Source organism: Pezoporus wallicus, unplaced genomic scaffold, assembly GCF_028554395.1.
Source record: "Pezoporus wallicus isolate ANWC-B61680 ecotype Strahan unplaced genomic scaffold, APGP_CSIRO_Pwel_v1 contig_4264, whole genome shotgun sequence".
Taxonomy (NCBI): Eukaryota; Metazoa; Chordata; class Aves; order Psittaciformes; family Psittacidae; genus Pezoporus; species Pezoporus wallicus.
The window spans coordinates 1,996,813-2,010,306 of NW_026637102.1; the positions used below are offsets into that span (position 1 = coordinate 1,996,813).

Genomic DNA, 13,494 nt, shown 5'->3' on the forward strand with positions numbered 1-13,494 from the left:
GCACAGGCTGCTGCTGTTCTGCAGATTTTCATAAGCCAGGCTCTATGAGACATGGGGGTGGAGAAGTGACGGACACATAATCATCACATCACAAAACTGTTTCAGACGTGGTCTCCGTGTTGGTGTCAGTCCTCGCATGCGTCTGCCTGAGCCTGCTGGCAGCATGCCGAGCTCCCATTGCTGTGGCTGCAGCACTGAGCAGGGATACCAATGCTCTCCCCAGCAGCTTCTGCAGCAGGCCTGGCTCCCGTGTCTCACCAGGGATCACTCTGGTGAAGACCACGCTCAGCTGAGACACTGGGAAAGAGGGATATGAGGCAAAGATGTCAGAAGCTGCAAGGCACAGCCTCCATGCTGCTTGCTACAGAAACTGCATGTGCAGATGGGAGCCTCTGCTCAGGCACCACTCAGGCTCTGGAGCCATCACTGACCTTTACTGAAAGGAGGGACTCTCAGGACTCTTCTTTGGCACTGCTTTTGTGCCTGTAAGTCAAAGCAAATGTAACTTCCTCCTTAAGGAGCTCCGAGTTCTCTGGCTGAAAAGTGAAATATTCCTAATAATTAAGGATTATGAATCATATTTATTTTTTCAGATGAATGCTAGAGATGGTAGCATTTCTGGCTATTTTCTGACATCCTGAAGTTGAGATCAGACTGCAGTCTGTGACTGCCTGAGCTGAAAATGTGGTAGGACTGTTTGGCACAAAAAGCATTCATAGCTGGAGATGGTCCAAGTCAGCTGCAACTGCTGTCTCTTGTCTAACTTGGGGAATTCTCTTCCACAGCTGATATTTTGTCTTTCATTCTCTTCTGGCATCCGTGCCTTTCCCACAGATCTACTGTGTACTGCAATAGGATGTTCAGTTGAATTGAGGCCATTACAAACTGTGTAGGAAACAAACAACAGAGCAGTCACCTTCACTCCTCTTTTCCCCACGGATACAGGAATTTAGGATGGGAACGTTCAATGTAGTCTTACTGCAGTTTCTGTAAGACTTGTGCACAGTCGCAGATGGAAACAAACTGAGGTATCTTTTAATAATCTTAAAGACTGCCTGAAACTGGATTTGATGTGTGACTAGAAGTAAAGACCACAGCAATAATTTTAGAAAGCAGATGCCAGTATTCTGCAGACTCTGTGAGAGGGAGATTTCTGCTAGTGGGTGTTTGCACCTTTAAATCAAACTTAACTTTGTAGGGCCTCTGCATTATATTCTATGCTTCTCTTTTTAGGCAGAGACAGCTACCTCTAGGTGTTGGTTATGGCTGCAATTTATCAAGCAGCATATAGAAGAGCTTCCTCTCTCATCTGCAGGTTACACTCTACCTATGTTAGAAAAATGAGGTAAGTTCTTGTGTACAGTGAGAAGACCAGAGTTTGGCACCCTTGTATCCACTGTCACAAGCAGCCCTACCTAAATCTTTTCACAGCTGAACAATGACGTAGTAATGCTATGAGAGCTCTGTAAATGATAACAGTTAGTAATGTCTCCACTCTGTTCACCAGTGATAAGAACTGGTTCTCTGAGGCTGAAGCTCTGTTAATAAATGCCTAAGTTTGCTCTCCTAGCAAAAGATCTCTTAAAGTACAAACAAACTTGAAGCAATGCTGCTCAACTCTTTAAATACTACTTCAAACAGTCTGAAAGCAGCACATCCTGACACCCTTTTTCCAGTGACTGCTTTTCCTAATTCAGGCCCCAGCCAACTGGGCCATAAGACTTCAGCTTGGTCTTTACCTCTCATGTCAGTGTGACAGATAGAACAGTAATGCATGTAGCCTGATGGGAAGAGTATTCCACATCTGAAGTGCTCAAGTAGCTTTCCAGAGACTTGGAGCCATCTAGATTGGGGGGAATAAAAGGGAAGATGAAGGTCTTGTGCACATAAATGATCATGTCTGTAAAGCAGACTTCTTGGATTAAGAGACTGGGTTACTGTTCTTTTTGGATGTCCAAGACCTGAGGCTGCTTGTGTAGTAACAACTGCAGTATTTTCTGCCACACAGCACCTTTGCTAAGGTCTACAGTCCACCAATGAGTGGACTCAGCTGTCAGAAACTCTAGAAGCTTATGGCATACATAAAATCTGTTCTGTCCATTTCTTCCCCCTGCTCTATGGAACATAAATATGTCCAATTAAGCATAACAAGGTGATCTCAACACGATCTTGAATTCATCTTCCCAATTCTTCTCTCACTTCAGATACTTAAATGAGTTAAAGGAAGATGACAGCCTTTGTAGAGAAGCCCAGACCGCAGGAACTTTCTACCTCTTTCACAATCTCTCTCCCTTCCTGCAGAAAGTTGGGGAAAAATATTTTGTACCACAGCTCAGTGCAGCAGGTAAGCAGGTGTCTGGAAATACCTCCTGGATCACACAACTGAAATGATAGAGAGTCCTTTGCAATAAGCAACACTTCATATGGGTGTTGAAAATCTGTCAAGCTGTGCAGGAATATCCTGCACACTCTGTTAACAACCAAAGGCTATTCAGACTTAAAACCTTGACAGGCAGACACAAGCTCATGCTCTTCACACACATACAGTACCAACATATACCTGATGTGTTTTGTGATGATCATTTTTAAACATTTGGGACCATGCCTATTGAAGAGAAAGGGCTGGCAGGGAAAATGCAAGGTCTATCTCATAAAGATTATTTGGTGTAACACAGGAGAAATTTTCAGTGAGAGAAAGGTGCTGGCTAGCGTAGGACAGAAAGAGAATGGACAGCTGCTTCCAAGGCATTACAGCATTTCCATCTTTAGCTTGACATGGTCAAAACTTCTAAGAGCTAAGAGGAAAGCCAGACTTCTGGTCTCCATTCAGGCGGGACCACGTGTCTAGTTCCCTCTCTCACATGAGCACCCTGCTCTGAGCTAAGATTGCATATGCCTTGAAGATCCAGAGAGAGCATAATGGTTGTATGAATGCACTTTCATCACAGATTTTTCTTCCCCTTTCCCCTGCTGTTTAGAGATTAAAAGGATCCTGGAGAAATTCAAAGAGACAGAGCAGTGGATAGAGAAGTCGGTGCTGATCGGTTGTTCAGACGAGCACGTACCACACTTTGCCCTGGATTTAGGTTGGGATTACTCCTCTTCCATCTGTGTCAGCATCACATTTGATGCACTAAGATGAAGATGCTGCCTAGGCAGCATCCCTAATCCTTGCTGAGTGAATATTTACTGCCAGAGTAGACTCAGTTGAGTCTCTATGGGAGCTGTTTTGAGTGGCGGGTCAGAGGCACAGAACTGTGCGTGTGTTAGTAAAGGTGGGCTGTTGGCAGGTCACTTAACATTTGGGAATGTTACCACTGATGTGGTGTCACTTCCACAGGAACTTCCAGAAATTGTATACCGGAACAATGTAGGGCGTAAAGTTGGGATAATAACTGTGATTTATGAGATCAAAGATTTTTTTGTTGTTGTTTTTTTTTAAACAGGAGCCTTGGAAAAATCAGTCATTGAGTCTCAACTCAAGGGATCGTTTACTAACTTACAAAAGGCTCTCTTCGTAGTGGATAGGAAGGATTCTCCTTTGCTGGCTTCGGTATTGTACAGGACTTCTTACTTTAAGAAGCTGAGATTTCTAACATTAACCTTTCTCCTTGTCTCCCATATTGTTTTATGATTTAATACATGTTGTGGAAGTATGTACTGCACACTTTCAGTGACCTAGGTACAAACACACTATAAATGACAACAATTGTCCCAAATTTGTGATCCCAAAAGCAAACTGCAATGGAAAGAGAAATAGACAAGTGGCTTAAAATAAATATCTGAACTAATTAGCCATTTAGCATCAACCTACTTCATGTCCAGTGTGAAACATACTGATATTATCAGCAGTTACAGCAATCCGAGTTTGTCCTCAGCTTAACAATTATCCAGCACTAGTTTCTTATAATCTTCTAGGCAAATTGAATTTCACAAATTCAATTCTGACCTTCTCTCAGAGCTGCTTTCAAAACTATTTACTTATCAGCTATTAATCTGCAGATACCCTACATTTGGAAGTCCTATGAAAAGACCTGTGCGTGAAAATCAGCTTGTCCTGACCCATAAGTAGAAACAGCTCATGTTTATTTTCCTGCTTCATAATGTTTGTGGTGCTTGGGCTATTTTTCAAGAAGGCAGAAATAAGATTTGTGTTTTTTTTCTTGGTGTTCGCAGGCTCAGTCCCTTCTCCAGTGGCACGATTCCCACCAGTACTGTAGCAAAACTGGGCAGCCCACTCAAAGAAACGTAGCTGGCAGCAAGCGTGTCTGTCATGCAAACGGAATAACTTACTATCCACAGGTGAGCATATGAACAGCACAGGTAATCAACACAGGGACTCTGTGGTGACAAGCCAATGCTGCTGGGTCGCATAGAGGAGAACCTGTAAAAGTTTTGCACATACCTGGTTATTTTTTCTTTAGTGTACATTCAGTGACCCTCAGTGCACTAGGAAAAGCAGCAATTTGGTCTGAACTTCTTGCTTTGCTTTTTGATGCATTTGCTAGATGTCTCCAGTGATTATCACCCTGGTGTCTGATGGGAGCCGGTGCCTCCTTGCACGACAGCCCTCGTTTCCCCAGGGAATGTATTCTGCTCTGTCAGGCTTTTGTGATATGGGTAAGGTGGTCTCTGACCCAGCACAGTGGCCTTGGACATGCAGGGTATGGGGGAAGAATGGGCAAACATCAAATACATGTTCACAGAGAAGAATGGACAGACACACAAGTGGTATCAGGGAAAAACATATTGGATCTAAATAGCTCAGCCTTCCCATCCAGACAGAATTCAAAATAGCTGTATTTATCTGAAGAGAATGGGAATTATGGGTATGTATCAATGGCTGTAGTCCCTGTTGGTAAGTAAATACATGTATAAGACTCACCAGATCAGAACCCCAGATACTTTTTTAGTCCATTTTGTGTCTAGTACAGTCTGGCTCAGAAGAAAAAACTACAGACCTCTTGTTACACGAGACAAAATGGCTTAAAAAGGGAAATGATGAACAGAGGCAGCATTGTTCTGCCTACCAACTGTATATAGACACAGCAAAAATGTCTCTGATGTCTCTGCTTAACGAAGGTAAGCATTGTTGATAAATTTAATTGAGCATCCTGCTGACAAGCGTTTCCAGGTCAGCACAGCCAGAGCTCTTGCATGTGTGTGAGCAGTCAGGGCTGGAACACCTCAGAAATAACTGTACCTACATTTTCTTTGCATGGTTTACTGCCCTGAGGCCAGGCTGTTCTTACCTGACTATGGTTGCTTTTAGGTGAAAATGTCGAGGAGGCAGTCCATCGAGAGGTGGCAGAAGAGGTTGGCCTAGAGGTGGAGTCACTCTGGTACTCAGCTTCTCAGCACTGGCCCTTTCCCAGTAGCTGCTTAATGATAGCTTGTCACGCTATAGTGAGGGCACAGCAGGCTGAGGTGAGCAGACTTGGGTACCCCTGAGGCATTTCATTACTCACCTCACATAGCAAAGTATCTTTCAGTCTACAAACTCGAGTTTGGAGAGCAACAGATCCTCTCTAAATGCAGTTTTCCATGAGCTTTCTCTAGAAGTGAGGAACAAACTTCAAAATAATGGTATCTTCTGTTGCAACATGCCAGATTTTGCACAGATCTCTGAACATGTACAAACTCACAGCCTAACACCCCTGATTGTTTTTCCTCTGAACTTTGCAGAGGAGATACTCTCTAGTATTAATATGATATTTGCCATTAATATCACATTCTGTCACATTAATTACCATGCTTAGCCACTGATACTTTGCAGTCCAGTGCCATGATGGAATAGGGCTGATTTGTGGATTCCCTAAGGAAACCAAGACAACAAAACACTGGTGGGTAGTAGTGTCCTTTCCTCTACTGGCTTCAGCACTTAATCCTGGTATGGATAAAGCACTCTGGGAATTCTAACATAGGAACTTTGTGGGTGCAAGAACAAGCAAGGTACTGCTGCCCATATTTAAATCTGATTTAAGGAACTGGTATTCTCTGAATTCTTTCCAGATCAGTATGAACAAGCTGGAACTAGAGGAAGCCCGTTGGTTTGGCTTGGAGGAAATTGTGGAGGGTCTCAAGAGACAGCCCAGATCTTCAAAGCAAGATGATGGTAGTTTTTTACCCTGGTTTCCTCCCAAACAGGCCATTGCTCACCAGCTGATTTGTGAGTGGGTTAAGCAGCAGACTTCCTAGCTGGCTTAGACATGTCTTCATCAAGTCTGGGATTATGCCAGAACTATGAAAGTTCAATAAAAAAAGCTTCCAAAGTTACTGAAGGCAAAGTCTATGTTACAGTGAGGATAGCACCACACTGATGGCAGTCTTACACTCCGATATATAGACCTACAAAGCCATTTCTAAACTAATCATCCTCAAATAATTCCATGAACACTAGATCACCTTTGAGATCCCATGTCTTGCTGTAAGCATACAATAAAATTCTTGGTTCCAAAGCATCATGCTTACTGTGACCAGCTGCTGCTGTTGCCCAGCAATCAACAGAATAATGAGCCCCTGGCACCTGTCTCATTTTTCACCATTTGTCCATCTTGGATGGATATCAAATGCACACCTTTTCCAGAAAAAAATAAAGGGACAGTGGCACCTTTCAGTGTTCACATTTATATGGATCTGGAAGAATTCTTAAACAAAAAAACAAACCAAAACAAACTCCCCAAAAACCATAAGAAAAAACACAGTCTGTATGCTGTCCCGTTCTGCTTCCTTTCCCATTCAATCTTCCAGTTTCATGTAAAACATCCAGGTTTTTTTTAATGTTAAAATAGGCTTTTACTTTGTTTATAAATCTGAGTTAATAAAAATGTCTTCAGAAGCACCATTTCCTCACCAGTAAGACAGTGTTACTTCCATCCCAAGGAAGAGAGAACAGAGCTATCTGCTGGTAGAGACTGGAAGAGCAAAACTTACATATAAGTAAGACCCAAGATAATGCAAAGGTGAGAGGAAATGCTGCAAGAAAGGACTGCACTTCTGACATAGAAAAAATCCTAAAAGGTACAATGCCTCTTACCCTGTGCCAGTGTTTGTGGCTTGCCTGCAGAGATGGTCTCATTATACTGATGAAATTGCATCACTTCTCTGGAAGGAGAGTGACAGAGATAGCCTGGGTAAGGAAAGCTTAGCAAGAGACAGATGGAAGCTTGATCTGCTGCTGATTCAGGCTGGCAGTCCTTTCTGCCTATTTGATCAGAGTTTCAATGCAAAGATTGCAGGTACAGATACTTGAACGGGGAACAGGAATGCATCACTGATTGTCACCATCAGGATTCACTGCAGGTGAAAGAGCTTTTCAGCAATGGTAAAAATCTGAAGTCAGGACAGCTGAGCAGTAAGTAAAAAGAAGGTTTTCTCACACCACTTAGACACGCTTTGTTTCCTCGGGTTGATTTTACTTTAGGAGGTTGGGAAGGGATTCCTTCAGGACACGTTGGCATGGGCAAACACCCTTCCCACCCTCTCAGTCAATAAAATGCATATGATAGAGCATATTTTTCGTGTTTGTGAACTCCGTCAGTCATCCTGGTAAGAATGTGTGCTGGTACAGCCAAGGGCATTACTTCTTCCCCTCCAGCCCAGCCAGACACACCACAGAAGCCCATACACCACTGAACTTAACTACAACACTCCTGCATCCAGTTTTCTTTGGAACATGTCCTGCTGTCTCTCTTCACAGTAATCCACCCTGCTTTCTCTCCCATCACACAGTTCTAATTCCTTAGCATTTACCTCTTCATCTCTCATCTCTGAAATCTGCCATTTTCATTTTCAGCTTCACTCCTTTCTTTCCCTTCTCTGCAGTAAAAGATACTGAAGAGTTAAGATACCTACCAGCAAGATACCCCGCTTCTCATCCTCCTTCCCACTTCTCCTTAATGCCTTCCAAGCTCACCCTTAAATAGTTCATTAATGTGCCCCAAGTATGCTTCCAGTCCAATATCCAGCTCAATGTACTTAGTACTTTTAATATCCACACATGATGTGTTATCCCAGTGGCAGAAAAAGGACTAAAAAGTGAAAGCAAAAAGTAGTGCCTATGAGGGAGAGGAGACATAACTGTGTGACTTCTGCAGTAATGTGAGCTTTGTGTGCTTTGGTTTTGTACTTTTACAGTACTTACCTGCAGTGTTTGTCTTTGTCAAACCAGCTCCAGTGTGATCAGATCTACCATCAGAGAAAATTCTTCTGTGTTTGGGAAATGCTGGGTTACTCCACTTACCCAGTTATGTTTTTTAATATCAACACTGCAGGCTATCAGTGAGCTCTAACTGAAAGAAATCAAGTACTGATGTTCTGACACCAGCTCTTTCTGAACTGTCATTTCTACACTGCTGATACAGACCTGTCTTGGGAGGGTGTCCCTTTGGGGTGATGTGGCCACCACAGCAGAAGGCAGCTGGTCACAGGAGGTGTGTTCATTACTGCTGCCCTCTTGCTTGATGCTCATGGGCCAGACACTGCCCAGGCTATCCGCAGACTTCAGGACAACTCACAAGAGTTGCAGTCTGTCTAATACTCTGACTATACCAGGCTTTTTCAGATTTCATCAGTTACTGCCTATTTTCTACAAGAAAAAAGTTACAGGAAAATGTTCTCGTTTGTTTCTGTGACTCACCTTTTAAAACACAGATTTAAAGGTCTGCATGTTCCTTTTAATTATCAAAAAGAAAAAAAATCCTTACTCCATACCTTTTTGACTTGGGTATAAAACAATGGTGGCCTCTGTTCCTGATGTTAAAAGAAAGCAGGAATGATTACAGAGAATTATAGGCAATACAGCTACGAAAAGAACAAAAAAACAAGTTGAGAGAGACATTGTTCTCACTTGCATTCACCTCAGAAAGCTGGCTGAAGCCTTAGTAATACTCACTGCAGTCAAGAAGGAACATGCACCATAAAGGCGGGTGACCTGGAAAAAGAAACAAGACAATTCCTGACAGAAGCTGCTTCAACAAAACACAGCAGGGCTTTCCCATGGAAAAAGTATCAGGCAGGCAAAAGGGACTTAGCAACGTATTTTTCTCAAAACCACATCCATTAAATGAATCTCTCTGTGGACACTTGACTTGTGTAAATCACTGAGACTCCACTGCCTTCAGAGACTGCCAGGGCTTGGGACTGACAGCAAGACCTACCACTGAAAAGCAGTCAGCATGTGGCACTACAACCCAGTTGTTCACAAGTATTACCAGCTTGCAGGATACATGGGCAGCCATAAAATAATAACATTCAGCTAATTAATTTGAAATAGCTTTTTGGAGAGCAATACAGGCAAGTTCAAAGCAGCATTCCATCTACCTACTGAAAGCAGCAGGGCATAAAAGTTATTTTTATCTCCAACAGCTGCTAGCAGAGGATTAAAGTAACCAAACTTCATGACACAACTTGTCTATCTCTGATAGAGGGAGCTCTGAAAAATCCTACCTGGAAATGGGGTGATTGAGAATTCACTTACCACATGCTCTCCCATCACCTTGGTCTACTCTGCTGCTGCATGGAAAGGTCACATTTTCCTACCCACAGGGGTACTCATCCATTGTGAATGGCAGAAAGTCTGACTTCAGCATTACAGGTCAAGGAAGAAGCTCTTACACTAAGTTACTTCACCTTAAAACATGTTCTGAGATGCAGTGGATGCATCCCAAATCTCATGCTTAGCCTGAGATGTTATATGAGTACTTAATGGAACACCCTGACAACATGACTGCATTAAAGTGATTTTTCAAGTAATCATTTTTCAAGTAACCATGGGCAGTTCAGCTCTTGCAGCTGCAAGGGACAGGTTGTCAGAACATGTAATTAAACTAACACTATTCATGTGCTTCATTCTGAAGCACTGCTGAAATGACTTACGGGAAAATATAACCCCCATTTTCAAGAAGGGGAAAATGATGACCCGAGGAATTACAGACCAGTCAGTCTCACCTCTGTGCCTGGCAAATGCTTGGAGCAGATTCTCCTGGAAGGCATGCTAAGGCACATGAAAATCAACAAGTTTGGCTTCACTAAGGGGGAAATCCTGCCTGACCAATTTGGTGGCCTTCTATGGTGGGGCTACAGAACTGATGGACGGGGTAAGAGCAGTTGATGTCATCTACCTGGACTTGAGCAAAGTGTTCGACACTGTCCCACACAACATCCTTGTCTCTAAATTGGAGCGACATCCGTTAATTACTTTGCTTTTTAGCTACAGTTGCACATCAGAAACCTGTAGGTTGTTCATGACACCTTTCTCTATTAACTGCACTCCACAAACAGTTCCCTAGCCTGGAAGCACAGCCAGCGCACATTCCTACATCTGCCTCTATCCTATTTCAACAGGACAGGTTGTTACTGTAAGTTACTATAAGAATTCAAAGACAAAATAAACTGAATCATGACCACAACAGCAATCTCAGTTATCTGCCCTGAAAGCACTGTTTTGCTGTTAACTATCTACTATTGGCACCTGGAATTTGTTAAAGATACCTTTTCTGTCCTCAGGAGGTGGTAATCAGGTTCCTGGCGGCTGAGGAAAACACTGGATGCACACCATCTAAGGTGATGTTTTAGGCTTCACACCCTTGACTTCATACTCTTGAGCAAGTCACTTTTTTCAATGGCTCTGTATTCTGCTGTCGAGGCCGAGAAGCCCAACTGCCCTCCATGGTGGTATTTTCTTAGGGGAATAAACAAACTTAGAAAAACTAATGAATTTCCATCTTAGACTTGCCAGGACAGATGCTTTTACGTTCCATTCCAAAGATGTAAATGGCAAGAGAGAGGGCAGCTGTTGCTGTAGCTTTTGCAATACCCCAAGGGATCCCGAGGTGGTACAACAGGCCTGTCCTGACTCTTGCTGCTATTAAAAACAAAATCCAGTTTCTCATAGGAGTTAGACAAGTAGCTGCAGCATGAGCTGCACAAAACGTTGATAAGAAATACTTCTCCACAGCTGCAACTAATACATGCCCTGGAGATAACTGTTACTCCTATACTTTAGCATTAGATAGGGAAAGCAGGAAGCAAGTGTCCTGCAGGGAGGTGATCTTTCATGGCAACAAGGGAGGCTGATACCCACTTACATACCAAGGATGTAGAAAACAATTAATTTGCAGGAGACCGATCAGTATCACTGACATTAAACTGCCCTTGAACACAGCGTGTTCAATAGTTAAATACCATTCCTCCCAAGCAACACCTCCTCTCCACTGACCACAAAGGAGTTAGACTGATGCTAGAAACACTGCTAGCTTGTGGATCCCTGTCTTCTGAGGTGACCTGCACACCCTCCATTAACACAGAGAAAATAATGGCCCTCTCTCTTAGGCTCCTCGCTATTCCATAAAGCTCACTGGTGGAAAGAGTGGCAACAGCCAAACTGCCCCGGTGTTCAGAAGAATTTTAACAAGGTAAAGGTCTCTGGTGTCCCCTGGATTAGTTTTGATCTCCTGTATGGAAGCTGAAAGATCCATTATTTGTTGTTTTGATTGAAACATACCAGTAAACAATTAGACCATTCAGAACTGGGGCTTCAGGGTCAAGCCACAAACAAGAAAACTACATTTCTGGGAAAGGTCAGGAAGTTCTAAGATGGACAAGGCTGTACAAAAGGCAGACGCTCAAGTGAGCAAAGTGAATAAATTGTGTTGGAATGCAGTTCCAGTTAAACTAATTTAGAATATAATGGAAACTTTAATAGCAATTCATTGAAAGAGAACCACACCGCACTTGTTCTTCCAAATTAGTTCCATCAGACTTCCTTCACTAAAAATACTCTCCTTCAAAATTAAAAGCAGAAACGCTTCATATGTTCCTTCAGAGCAGTGGAAGAGGCAGCATGAAAATGCTTTCTTTGATGGAAAATTCTCTTGTGAGCAATTCCAGAGTTTTGAAGGTCTCCACTCTGAAGCTGCTAAACAAATCTAAATAGTTTGAATAACTACAGCCCCAGAGAAATAACAGTCCAACTCATGGAAAAGTAAGATTATCTCAGAAGCAAGATCAACTGACGTGCTTCCAAAAGAGCATCTTGTTCTGAACATGGGCTTAGAAGTTTTCTTCACATACTACACTAGAAGATTCCTTTGATCAATTTTGACGTTTTGTATGGTACAGGCCACAAAAGAGTTTAAATGTGATCATGTTCTTGAAATTGAATTTTTGAAATATCTAAACTTGATCTTACTACTCATCCATTTCTCAGTTTGTTATTTACCTTCTCTGTTCAAATATAAACTGTTTTTAAGGTTCAAGTACATTTGTTTTGCACGACTGCTGGCTGTCCCTATCTCTTAGATTCAAGAACTTCTGTTACCCCCATTTTTTCCAGTGTAGGTTTGTCCAACTCAGTCTCATTTCACCTCTCTGCAGTGCAAACTCCTTGAACCGTAGCAACATCTTTATACATCCTAACTCTTGTCCATCTCTAACCCCTGTCCAACTTTCAGTATTCTCCCTAAACTGTTGAAAAAGTGATGCAGACAACATTGATGGAGGACAAATCTGGAGAGAGCATTGTCATCATACCCTTCAGCCACATTAATTCCATGCATTCACATACAGAATCTCTAATAGATATGACATTGTACCATTTTACCAGATATTTGTCATTTGAGAAAACAAACATCAATTTGGGAAAAAAAAAAACCACAAAACAACCAAAACCCCAGACCAACAACCCCTGAGCATAGCTCAATAGGGAAGTCAGTAAGCAAGCATTCATTGTACATTGTTAAGGTCTCGTTAATTTCAATGAAACATGCCAGTGTGAGACTTTCAAACAATCTTCTATGTATTGGTCAAACTCAGTTGGCACGTTTTCAGATGATACTGAAACTCATCACCCAACAAATGTCCAAGTCCTACACGGAAACAACTTTTGCTACTTTCTGCTTTGTCAGCTAAAATAACGCCAACACTTAACATGCAAAAACATTAAAACGAATACTCCAACTAAATGAACTCCGAACCTTAAAACTAACAGCAATAGTGTACTTAAAAAGCAATTAGGTGCACATTCAGGATCAACCAGGCTTTTATATCATTGAATGCTATTTTTCTGAATATGTTTAAAGAACCAACCAACCAACCCCCAAAAAACTCAACCAATAAGCTTCTCTTCTAACAGTTAAGACAATTTATTGTTGTGTGAAAACAAAGAAAAAACAATTCAGAATCTGGTAGAAACCCACTCACATCTGGCAGGACTGCATTCTTGCTGTCTGTAAATCAAGAATTTCTACGTATTTTATTCCAAGTTTATCTTGTTAAAGCTAAATCCTACTATCTAGAATAAACCTTTCATTCCATGTGACAGCAACATGCCAAACGCCTTCTAGCTACATTTTCACTGAAATACAAAACAAAACTGCTCAGACTGGGCTCACATACAGCTACTGCTGGCACGATAGCAACATTCAGCAATAACAATTGCAAAAATGCCCAATTATGAAAATGCTTTAACTCCAAGAACTTCCAATACTGCACTGA

At 42.1% G+C, this 13,494-nt stretch overlaps 1 protein-coding gene across 2 annotated transcripts; it reads left to right on the forward strand.

Moving 5' to 3' along the window:
- Window positions 1-1,196: 1,196 nt before the first annotated feature.
- Window positions 1,197-6,276, forward strand: NUDT13 (nudix hydrolase 13). Of its 2 annotated transcripts, XM_057403366.1 has the most exons (8): window positions 1,197-1,345; window positions 2,205-2,344; window positions 2,979-3,086; window positions 3,447-3,553; window positions 4,177-4,302; window positions 4,509-4,620; window positions 5,273-5,427; window positions 6,013-6,276. In XM_057403366.1, the coding sequence occupies exons 1-8, from the start codon at window positions 1,263-1,265 to the stop codon at window positions 6,196-6,198; spliced, it is 1,017 nt and encodes a 338-aa protein (XP_057259349.1). In that variant the 5' UTR covers window positions 1,197-1,262; the 3' UTR covers window positions 6,199-6,276. The 2 variants fall into 2 exon arrangements, with proteins under 2 accessions (XP_057259349.1, XP_057259350.1); XM_057403367.1 differs by lacking the exon at window positions 2,979-3,086.
- Window positions 6,277-13,494: the final 7,218 nt, after the last annotated feature.